The 10927-nt window shown below is 53.0% G+C and overlaps 2 protein-coding genes across 7 annotated transcripts in view; one reads left to right on the top strand and one right to left on the bottom strand.

Annotated features, from left to right (window-relative positions):
- Positions 1–817, top strand: part of LOC136451420 (protein FLOWERING LOCUS T 1-like) — a 2187-nt gene extending 1370 nt beyond the window's left edge. The window contains exon 4 of the mRNA XM_066452126.1: positions 376–817. Coding sequence (XP_066308223.1) covers positions 376–635 — 260 coding nt within the window. The 3' untranslated portion in view covers positions 636–817. The remainder of the gene's footprint in view (positions 1–375) is intronic.
- The window catches only part of LOC136451419 (aquaporin NIP1-2-like), a 13548-nt gene extending 3793 nt beyond the window's left edge, over positions 1–9755 (bottom strand). Inside the window, exons 1-6 of one of the 6 annotated variants that reach the window (XR_010758592.1) lie at positions 9488–9755; positions 8992–9216; positions 8631–8834; positions 8457–8518; positions 8091–8368; positions 3853–4187 (exon numbers count right to left, since the gene is read on the bottom strand). Coding sequence is in view for 5 of the 6 variants with exons in the window: in XM_066452121.1 (XP_066308218.1) it covers positions 8042–8368; positions 8631–8834; positions 8992–9216; positions 9488–9631 (900 nt within the window). In the remaining variant the exon portion in view is untranslated. Of the gene's footprint in view, positions 1–3852; positions 4188–8013; positions 8369–8456; positions 8519–8630; positions 8835–8991; positions 9217–9487 lie in introns of those variants that run through there. The other 5 variants (XM_066452122.1, XM_066452123.1, XM_066452125.1 and 2 more) reach the window with 5 other exon arrangements.
- Positions 9756–10927: the final 1172 nt, after the last annotated feature.

Below are 10927 nucleotides of genomic sequence, written 5' to 3'. Positions count from 1 at the left end.
TCCCACTAAATTTCGACCACTTAATATAAGTTATCCACTAAACGTAGTTATTTTTTTGATATATAAGAGATATAGAAAGCATCCGTGTATTACTATTTTTTTTGTCGTTTTATCATCTTATACAATTCGATCTAACTTTATTAGTTTTTCATTGATCCTTTTATTGTACGTCTTGCTCAGTTTTGATAAGAATGGATGTAAACAGACGTAGTTGAGCTCATACATGTAATATTTTTATTTCTAAGAAAATTCCACGACAACACGTGGAATATTATTCTAGTCTGGTAAAAAAAAAAGGAGAAATCCATGCATGGGTGATTCCGTATGCATGGATCTGCGTTTCCAATAATTGGCTGCATACACGCACGCATGCAGGTCGCGAGGTGATATGCTACGAGAGCCCTCGGCCGCCGGCGGGGATCCACCGCGTGGTGTTCGTGCTCTTCCAGCAGATGGCGCGCGGCTCCGTCGACCAGCCGCCGCTTCTCCGCCACAACTTCTGCACCCGCAACTTCGCCGTCGAACACGGCCTGGGCGTCCCCGTCGCCGCCGCCTTCTTCAGCTGCCAGCCCGAGGGTGGCACCGGCGGCCGCCGCCACGTCCTCCGCCAGCCAAGGACATCGCCGGCGTCCTAGCTATCTTGCTATCTAGCTGCAGAATGGCCGCCACTGCGAGTACGTACGTGCCACAAACGTACAGGCTACGACGACGACGACGTACGTGTACGTACGCACTTTATCAGCACGATGATGATACGTATATACAGCCATGGTGTATGTGTACATAAGCACGTACGCAAGCGACAACATAACGACGTCCCAAGACTACGAATCTCGTGTGTGTGTGTGTGTGTATACTGCGGTTTGTGATTGGTCATGGTGAATTATATTAGCCTGCTGTATTTGATGGAGTGCATAAAATAACTCTTGCATCAGTTAGTGCATGCGTGTACTACGTAGTTAACCTGTGATCACCGAGAAATGAAATAAATGTCGTCCCAGTTTATCAGTAGCCTGTTTGAACTACGCCTTCTGTCTCTAAACAGATTAATTCCTAAAGTTGTCTTTAAGTCAAACTTTTTAAAGCTTTTGAAAGAGTAGGATTAGGGAATACTCCATGCATTACTGTGAATGATCAGCGTTTACATATATATGCATTGTGGGAGGCCAGGCAGGCCCACACGCCATATTACATTCCAACACTCCCCCGTAGTCTGAACTGGGAGTACCGCGAACATTGAGACTAGACCTAAACTCCGTGAACACGGACGTCGGCAAACCTTTGGTGAAGATGTCGGCGTACTGGGACGAAGTGGGAACGTGCAGGACACGGACTTCACCGAGGACGACTCGTTCTCTAACGAAGTGCAGGTCGATCTCAATATGCTTGGTTCGCTGATACTGAACCGGGTTGGTGGAGAGGTAAACGGCGCTGACATTATCGCAGTAGACCACTATAGCACGATGGAGTGGGCAGCGAAGCTCTATCAGAAGTTGGCGCAACCAGCAGGCTTCGGCGACTCCATTCGCGACTGCTCGATATTCCGCCTCTGCACTGGACCGAGACACTGTAGGCTGACGCTTGGACGACCAGGAGATGAGATTGTCCCCGAGAAACACCGCATAACTCGAGGTGGATTTGCTTGTGTCAGGACAGCCCGCCCAATCTGCATCGGTGTAGACAGTGAGATCAGCTGGAGAGGTCCGGTGGAGGTGTAGACCGAGATCCAATGTACCTTGAAGGTACCGGAGAATGCGCTTCAGAGCGCTCAAATGAGGTTCCCGGGGGTCATGCATGTACAGGCAGACCTGCTGAACAGCATACGCAATGTCTGGTCTGGTGAAGGTGAGGTACTGAAGAGCCCCGGCAAGACTGCGATACTGACTTGGATCAGCGACTGAAACACCATCAGCAGAAAGCTTGGAGTGAGTGTCCATAGGAGTGCTGCTCGGCTTGTAGTGACTCATACCGGCGCGGTCCAGAATGTCCAGCATGTACTGTCTCTGAGAGAGAAATAAACTATCACCTCTGCGCTGAACACTGACACCCAGAAAATGGTAAAGAGGCCCCATGTCTGTCATGGAGAATCCCTGGCGAAGTGCTGCGATAATCCGATGGAGGAGACACAGAGACGACATAGTGAGAACAATGTCATCAACATAGAGTAAAAGAAAAGCCATGTCAGCACCTTTGCAATAGACGAACAGCTACGTGTTGGACTTGGCCTCAACAAACCCGAGTGAGGTAATGTGAGAGGCGAAGCGACTGTGCTAGGCGCGAGGAGCTTGCTTCAACCCATAGAGTGACTTGTTCAGGCTACAGACATAATTGGGCTTGGAAGAGTCGACAAACCCAGTCAGCTATGCGTAGTAGACTGTCTCAGTCAAAGTGCCATGAAGAAATGCATTCTTCACATCAAGCTGGTGAATCGGCCAGGAGCGAGACAGTGCCAAAGTGAGTACCATCCGGATGGTTGCTGGCTTGACAACTGGACTGAAGGTCTCATCATAATCAATGCTCGGACGCTGTGTGAAACCGCGAAGCACCCACCGGGCTTTGTAGCGGTCAAGAGAGCCATCGGACTTGAACTTGTGACGAAAAACCCACTTGCCGGTGACAAGGTTGACGCCAGGAGGGCGAGGCACCAAGGTCTAGGTGTCGTTTGCCTGCAAGGCGTCGAACTCGGCCTGCATAGCAAGACGCCAGGCCGGATCCAAAAGAGCGGCACGGATGGACGAAGGTACTGGAGTGGTAGCCGCAGCCGTCGTGTGGAGATTAAGGCGATCCATGGGTTGCCAAAAACCGTCCTTGCCATGGGTGTGCATGTTGTGCGCATTAGTGACAGGAACGATCGCCTCCGGAGTTGTCGTGGTGGTGCGGCCGGTGGTCCATCCAGCACCGCTGGCAACAACCTGGGACGCTGAGTCCGCAGGGGCAGCAGCACCAGCCAGACCGGTGGGAGGGGCGCCACCTGAGGTGGCCGCGGTAGCACCTGACATCGTGTCAGGCACCACACCGCCAGTGGGAAAGGCACCGGTTGAGGGGGCGCCAGGGGTCCCAGGTGCGGCATTCATGCCTCTAGGGAGACGAGTACCTGCAGGCACATCTCTTGGCCACATAGGCGAAGAGGAATCATCAGCATCATCCAAAAACGCAGGTGTGTTTGGGTCCTGGGGGGTGTTTGGGTCCTGGGGGTGGTGGACATCTCGAAGAACGAAAACAAAGTCTCGTCGAATACAACGTGACGGGAGACAATGATCCGATTGGAATGAAGATCGAGACATCGATATCCTTTGTGATCGAATGAGTACCCGAGGAAAACACACAAGGAGGAGCGAGGTGATAATTTATGTGGAGCTGTGGACGAGAGGTTGGGATAGCAGGCACAGCCAAAAACTCGAAGGTGAGTGTAGGAAGGCTGTGTGCCGTAAAGAGTGAAGAAAGGGGTGTGGCCGTCTTGGGTTTTGGTGGGGTGACGATTGAGAAGGTAGGTGGCAGTGTGGAGTGAGTCAGCCCAATAAACTGGAGGAAGGTTGGCCTAAAATAGAAGGGACCGCACGATGTTGTTCACGGTGCGAAGGGTGCACTCGGCATGTCCGTTCTGCTGAGAGGTGTGGGCACGACATCCGAAAGATGACTCCATGAGTGAGGAAGAACGTGCGGGCCGAGGAGTGGTCAAACTCACTGCCATTGTCGCACTGAACTGCATTGATGGTGGAGTCAAACTACGTGCGCACATATGACAAAAAGTTAGAAAGGACACTGAAAGTATCGTACTTGAGGCGTAATGGGAACGTCCAGGTGTAATGAGCGCAGTCATCAAGAATGACTAAATAATATTTATAGCCCGACACACTAACAACTGAAGAAGTCCAAAGATCACAATGTATTAAATCGAAAGGATGTGCAGCGCGAGAGTGTGACACACTAAAAGGTAGGCACACATGGTGACCTAGCTGACAGGCATGACAAACATGATCAATATGGCGCTTATTACATGAAATAGCATTGGAACTAATAAGCTTGGAAAGAGCCGCATGTCCGAGATGACCAAGGCGACGATGCTAGAGTGAGGTGGATGACGCGGTGGCAGCGAGGGTAGTGGGAGTGCTGGATGGTGCTGGGAAGAACGGGTAGAGGTCACCCGTGCTATTGCACCTGGCGATCACGCTCCGTGTCTGAAGGTCCTTCATAGAGAGGCCAAACGGGTCAAACTCAATGGAATAATTATTATCAGTGGTGAAACGACGTACGGAAATCAAATTCTTAATAATGTTTGGTGACACTAAAACATCAAAAAGAACAAGAGGACGTCGTGTGGTGGAGAATGAGTGTGACCCAATAGATGTAACGGGAAGTGAAGCTCCGTTACCAACAATGATAGATGAAGAACTAGATGACGAAGGATGGTGAAAGGTAGAAAGAATACTAGCGTTGTTGACCATATGGGCACCGGCGCTGGAGTCAATGTACCACTCAGTCGATGAAGGGGGCGTCAGCGTCATGGTGTTGAAGTTGCTGATGAGGGCGGATGGGTCCCAGGACGTGCCCTGCATGGGCGTCCACTGCTGCTGCTGCTGTGGCGGCGATGGTCCTCCGTAGCCGAACCCTAGAGGAGGTCCGAGGGTGTACGGCTGCTGCACGTACGGCTGTTGTATGTACTGCTGTTGCGGCTAAGGAACAGCAGTGAAGGCAGCCGATGGAGGTCAAAACAGCGTCCCTAGACCGCCCGATGAACACGGCCAGAGCTGCACGGTGCCCGTCCATGGGTTATAGAATGGTGCCAGGCAGCGAGAGCCGCCTCCAGTGTTGGAGACCTACTGCTGCTGGTTGCGGCCGTGGCCACCGCGGCGACGGTCAGTGTGCTGTGAGCTGCCCTGGCCAGCGTGCTCGTCCTGGCTGCCTTGTCCCTGGCTGCCCTGGCTAGGGCTGGCATAGCCACCCTGGCCGTGGCCGGCATGGCCGCCCTCACCCTGGCCTGCGTAGGAGCGCCCAGCAGGAGGGCACGGGGTAGTGACGAGCGTGGTTGTCGCAGAGGATGCCGGCGGGTCCGATGCCCCGGCAGCGTCGCTTGCAGCAACATTGTCGATGTCGATCTCCTCGAGCAGGAGGAGCGTGCGAGCCTCCTCGAAGGTGGGGAAGGGTTGCCGCATCTTGAGGTTGGAGACCATGGGCCAGAACTTGCCATTGAGCCCACGAAGGAGAGTGAGGACCAAGGTTCGATCCCCGATCGGATCGCCGAAGTCGCTGAGGGTTGCCGCCATCGTTTCAAGATAGCGGCAGAAGTCGGTGATGGAGGCCGACCCCTGTTTCACCGTGCGGAACTCCGCCGAGAGCAGTAGGGCGTGCGATTCGCGCTGGCCGAGGAACTCGTTCTCGAGGTAGATCCACGCGTCGCACGTGTTCGGCTTGCGGTTCATCGTCGACTGCTGGAGATCGACGTGGATGGTGCAGTAGATCCAAGTGAGCACGGTGCAGTTCATCTGCACCCACGCCTGTTGATCGGCGTTGACGACATCGGAGAGGACGTGGTCCGTTAGGGCATACTTGCCTAGGACAACGAGGAACATGGACCGCCACCGGTTATAGTTGTCGGCGGCGCGATCCAAGACCAGGGGCATGAGGACCTTGATGTTGAGGACGGCGATGGCCGCGGCGTGGACGGCGGCGTACTTGGCCTCGTACACGTCGAGGGCCGCAACGCGATCGGCCTCCGCCTTGCGGGCGCGCTCCTCGCGAGCCTGGCGTTCGACGTCGGTTTTGGCCATCAGATCGGTGGGGTCGATGGGAGCGGCGGTCACGGTTGAGATCGAGCTCGGCCACGCGATGACGAGGCAACGCGATCACACGCTCAGGCCTGGCGTGCGGATCGGGCACGGGGCCAGCGATCGGGCACGGGAAGCCGACGAGGAAGACTCTGCAGCGGCGTGGAGGGGCGCGTCGCGCGGGCGCTGAGGGCCACGCGTCCGCGCGGGAGGGGTAGGAGAGGAGGGCCGGCGATTGGTGGATACTCTGCGACAGCGGCGAGCGGCCGGTGAACCGGCGGCGGCGCGAGTTAGGGTTTGCGGAAGCGAGAAACGAACCGTCTCATGATACCATAAAAGAGTAGGATTAGGGAATACTCAATGCATTACTGTGAATGATCAGCGTTTACATATATAGGCATTGTGGGAGGCCAGGCAGGCCCACACGCCATATTACATTCCAACAGCTTTATCAAATTTATAGAAAAGAGCGCTAAAATTTATGAAACTAAATTAATAACATTAAATACAATATAAAATAGTTTTTTATAACGTGCTCATTTTATGTCATAAATATTTATGTTCTTTTCTATAAATTCGGTTAAATATAAAAAATGACTTAAGCAAACTCTATAAATTGATTTTTTTTTTCAGGGATGGATGGCGTACGTAAACAATACATGATGATGACCTATTTGGAAACGCTCTAACTCAAAGATTGTATGCAGGATTTAAAAAATTTTAGATAATATAAATTGGTTTAAACATATATGTGTTTAATTAATAATCTTTTAAATAATGACACAATGACTCAACTAAGCAGTTCCACTACAATATAAGAATCTCTACAGTATAACTATCAGTTTACAGATATTTTTTTTTTCGAAGCTCTGCTTGTCAATCAGCCTCTAAGAATATGCTAATAAATTAACTGAAGGTGCAAAGAATAATGGCAATCGCTGTCACAAAGTTCTCTCGCTAGCGTGGACGCATAGATTCTTGAGATTCTCTAGATTCTTCTGCTGCTTCCTAGGTATACTAGGTGGACCCCATCTCTGTACCAGCTCACTAGTGCCGTGCCGAGCTAATTAATTTGTTATCAAGCCAGACAAATCACTAATGACAAATCAGAGGTGCAAACACTAGTGACGCGGGAGACAATCAAAGCCTGTCGGCTGTCACTGTATATACTCCCTCCATATAGGAAATAAAAGTCGTTTAGGACATGATTGTGCTTACCAAGGTGTCATTAATTAAGTGGTATTTTTTCATGTTTACCCTTATTAAATACGTCTGTGGGTGACTCCTAGACGAGAATGATTCGTAGCTGGACTGGTCAGGTGGGTGGGACTTGAGGCTTGCGGGCAGGGTTCGACTCCCTTGGCTGGCGTTTTTTTTTGTTTTAACAAGATTTTGCATGGGTCTGTGGAAAAATTGCATGGCACTGTGAACTCCATGGCAAACCTAAACACTAAGCCGCGGACGAGCGTGAGAAAGCGAGGGCGAAGGCGAGCAGCACCTGCGCGAGGGCGGCGCGTGTTTACTGCCTTGACGCGAGCGACGAAGCGGGCGGCGAGCGTGCTGGGAGTACTCCGTATTAACGAAGCGGGCGGCGAGCGTGCTGGGCATCGAACGGAGAACCAGCGGGCGCGCGGAACAAAGCGTCGCCAGGGGCAAACGCGTCCAAAACCAGCCCCTCAAGCCAGAACGACTTCCTTTTGCATGGATGTAGCGTCGCCCAGAACGACTTTAAATTTGTATACGGAGGGAGTATATATATATATAGTCACCCAAGACCTTGCTAGCATCAGGGTCTGTCTGGAACACGGGATTTTTTTCTCCGTTTCTGTATTTCTTCTTTGAAATTAAACTGATTCCAGTGAAATTTCTATAAAGATCTTGTGAAATTCTTGCATTCCAAGTAGATGACCCTAAAAGTGACGAGTAATGGAAAAAGCATGTTACTTTCCACTTGAAAATAGCCACGGTTTTCAACGTGGTCCGCTCGTCACTTTTTGTTTGTCAATGGTGACATGACTTTCGAGGGATTGAGTTATTAGGTCTCAAGATTAGCGTCATTTTCTGTTAAATGAATAGCATTGTTTACTCCTTGAATAAATCTAGGAGAGAGTTGAGTGCCCGTGCTAAACCTAGGACCCGGGAGATGTTTCATCACAAAAAAATCTAATCAATTGAGGTTTACCCTCACATTACAATTTAAGCTAACAAATTAACCAAAATGTATGAGTTATGGATACCTTTTCGCTCACAAGAAATTGGGAAAGTGGATTAAAATATTAAGAGTACAACAAAGACCAACCACATAGTTCGTAGCTAGTTGGGTACCTGTAGCAGCAGCAGACTCGTTGGAAACATAATAATAGCCAGCTAGCGTCCAGCGAGGTGTCTGTTAGCTGGTGCGGCCCGCGGCCCTGAGGAATGAGCCGCTCTTGGTGATCTCGCGCAGCGGCTTGTCGGTGAAGCGGACCAGGTTGTAGGCCCACGCGCCCGTCACCGTCCCGCACATCGGCCCAACCATGTAGACCCAGATGCTTCTGTACCGGCCTGCCACGATCGCCGGGCCCAAGGTCCGCGCCGGGTTCATTGATGCCCCTGTGATGGGCCTGTGGGCCAAATCGGAAAAGTCAAATAAGAACATGGGCCCAGTTAAATGAATTTGGAGGCAATCTCGCGGCTGCGCTGTGTGCGTACCCGGCGAAGAGCACGTTGAGCAGGACGGTGGCGCCGACGGCGAGCCCAGCGAGTTCTCCGATCTGCGTCAAAGCGCCAAGCCGTCAGCTGCTTCACACCCTGCCCAGTGCCCAGCGAGCTTGCCTAGCTAGAAGAATGCATGGAACTGATCGGCGATAGTTAATTATTGGTTACCGCTCTGTTGTCGGTGGCGACGCCGGAGACGACGAACATGAGGTAGAAGGAGATGACGAACTCGAGCACCACCGCCTGCGCGTCCGTCCCCGACGGTGCCGTCCCGAAGAAGTGGTCGTGCGCCGTGGCGCCGCCGAACACCACGCGCAGCGTCAGGCTGGCCAGCGTGGACCCCAGCACCTGGGCCACCGCGTACGACGGCACCTGCATTGTGCGTGCATCATGCGTGCACGCAGAAGCAGATTATAAGGACGCCGGATTTGTTTGTGCTAGTTCGAAACTGGTGCAGTGGTTCCATTCAGAATTTCAGATCGCCGATCGATAAGATGCCGCTACGTAGCGTAGCCTCTGATGGACTGACCTGCTTCCAGGGGAAGCGTCCACACGTGGCGAAGGCGACGGTGACGGCGGGGTTGAAGTGCGCGCCGGAGATGTGGCCGACGGAGTAGACCAGCACCATGACGACCAGGCCCCACACGGCGCAGATGCCCGGGAACGTCACCGTGCCGTTGGTGCTCAGGTTCACCACCACGGAGCCGCAGCCCGCGAAGATCATGAAGTAGGTCCCCAGCACCTCCGCGAAAATCTGCTTTAATTTCATCAGTTCATTCATTCGTTCATTATTCCACGTACGCGTCCATGCAGTGCAGTGCGGGTTAATTTGCGTCAATCAAAGTATCAAACAACAGCAAATGCATGACATTACTGATGGTACTGAACACTGAAAGCAGTAATCTTGCATTGGCCTAGTACATTCCAGCACGTATGTTGGACTGTATATAGTTCGAGCATCACGAGCAGGAGCGATGGTTAAGACCTCGTGGCAGCTAGTCGAATGAATTTGTGGCCGGCCGTACCTTCTGCATGAACTGCACGGAGATCATGTCGTCGTTGCATCTGTTGCTGCCACTGCCACTGCCAGCAGGGCTTCCATCTTCCGAGCTCTGATACCCCGCCTGCCCTTCTTCCGTGGCCCCGGCGGCGCTCCCTCTCCCTGACATCTCCTCCCCTACCTCGCCGGCATCCTTAGCCCTTTTTATTTCAGCACTGTATAATAATTGTATTACTACTAGTAAACTAGTTCTAGTATTTAATCGGAGAATGGCGGTGCAGGCCTGCTAACACGCACGAAATCTTCTCGGACTGACCACCAACCACCAACTCTCTGTCTGTCTGCCTGTATCGTGTGCCCAAAAAGATACCAACCGAACTAACAGGGGATATACACGAATTGTTTACTGCAGCAGGATTCGCGCAGTGTACTACCGTTTTTCTCACCTAACTGAGCTCATCCCAAGGCCAAACATTTTGAGAGTTTCATTCAGCCTGAAGTTTCACTGTCCTAGCCTCTTCAGTGAGACTGACAGATCCCTTCTGATTCTGACGTGTCGTCACTGGAATAACGTGCTGTGCTTTGGCCAGCCAGAGTAACTACCGTGCAAGCCTACGGGTTTCCCTGATGCTCGTAGTGCACCGCAAGTCTGGACCAGAATCTTTTCTTTTCAATAACAAAAAAAGAAGGGTCTAGGCCAGCATCACCACGCGTGCACGTCGCTCTCACCTGTCTAGCCAAGAGCAAGCAGGCTTGCTCACTCGCACACGGCCGGCTGAATTCCCGCGCAAGTTTGGCAACCAACTCTCCTTCTCTGTGTGCCTCCGGACCAGGGGTTGGTGACCAGGGCAGCTAGAGCTAGCTATCACGACGTGCATTTGATCGGGTCAAACAATCCGTGGTGTGGTGTGTAACAGCGCGTGGTCCGATCGTTTACCTTTACCCGCCAGCAGCAGCGGCACGTAAGTGTCACTATCAGCTCAGCTCATCCCGCGACAGGACACCACTTGGTCCTCGAGAAGGCAACGGCAGCGAGCGAGCGAGCGTGTGTGGTGGACTGGTGGTGGCCTTGAACGCGTCGTCCCTCGTCCGGGTCCGGCCGCACGAGAGCAGGAAGTCCGGGGAAACGGGGATGGCGTCAGGACGGGGGGCGATTGCCGACCGCGGGGAGAGACGCCATCACACAGTCGCTGACCCGGTACCATCGGTTCAGTTACTCCAGGCAGCGACGGGCCGACGGCGCACCAGCGGGAATAGGCAGGCAGGCAGGCAGGAGAGGGGGCAGACCGGGCACCCCTTTGTGAGTCACCGCCCCGGCGCCGGCCGACAGGCGGCAGTGCCCAGCGTCCCTGTTTGGCAACCACGCGGCACGCGGCGCCGTCTGTCGCCATCCCTGGGGTCGTCGCGGCCCGCATCGCCAGCACCGTCGCCCGCTGACCACGGCAAGCCGAAGCAGCGCGCGGCG

Source organism: Miscanthus floridulus, chromosome 5 (assembly GCF_019320115.1).
Source record: "Miscanthus floridulus cultivar M001 chromosome 5, ASM1932011v1, whole genome shotgun sequence".
In the NCBI taxonomy this organism is placed as follows: domain Eukaryota; kingdom Viridiplantae; phylum Streptophyta; class Magnoliopsida; order Poales; family Poaceae; genus Miscanthus; species Miscanthus floridulus.
This window is presented reverse-complemented; position numbering and strand designations above follow the sequence as displayed.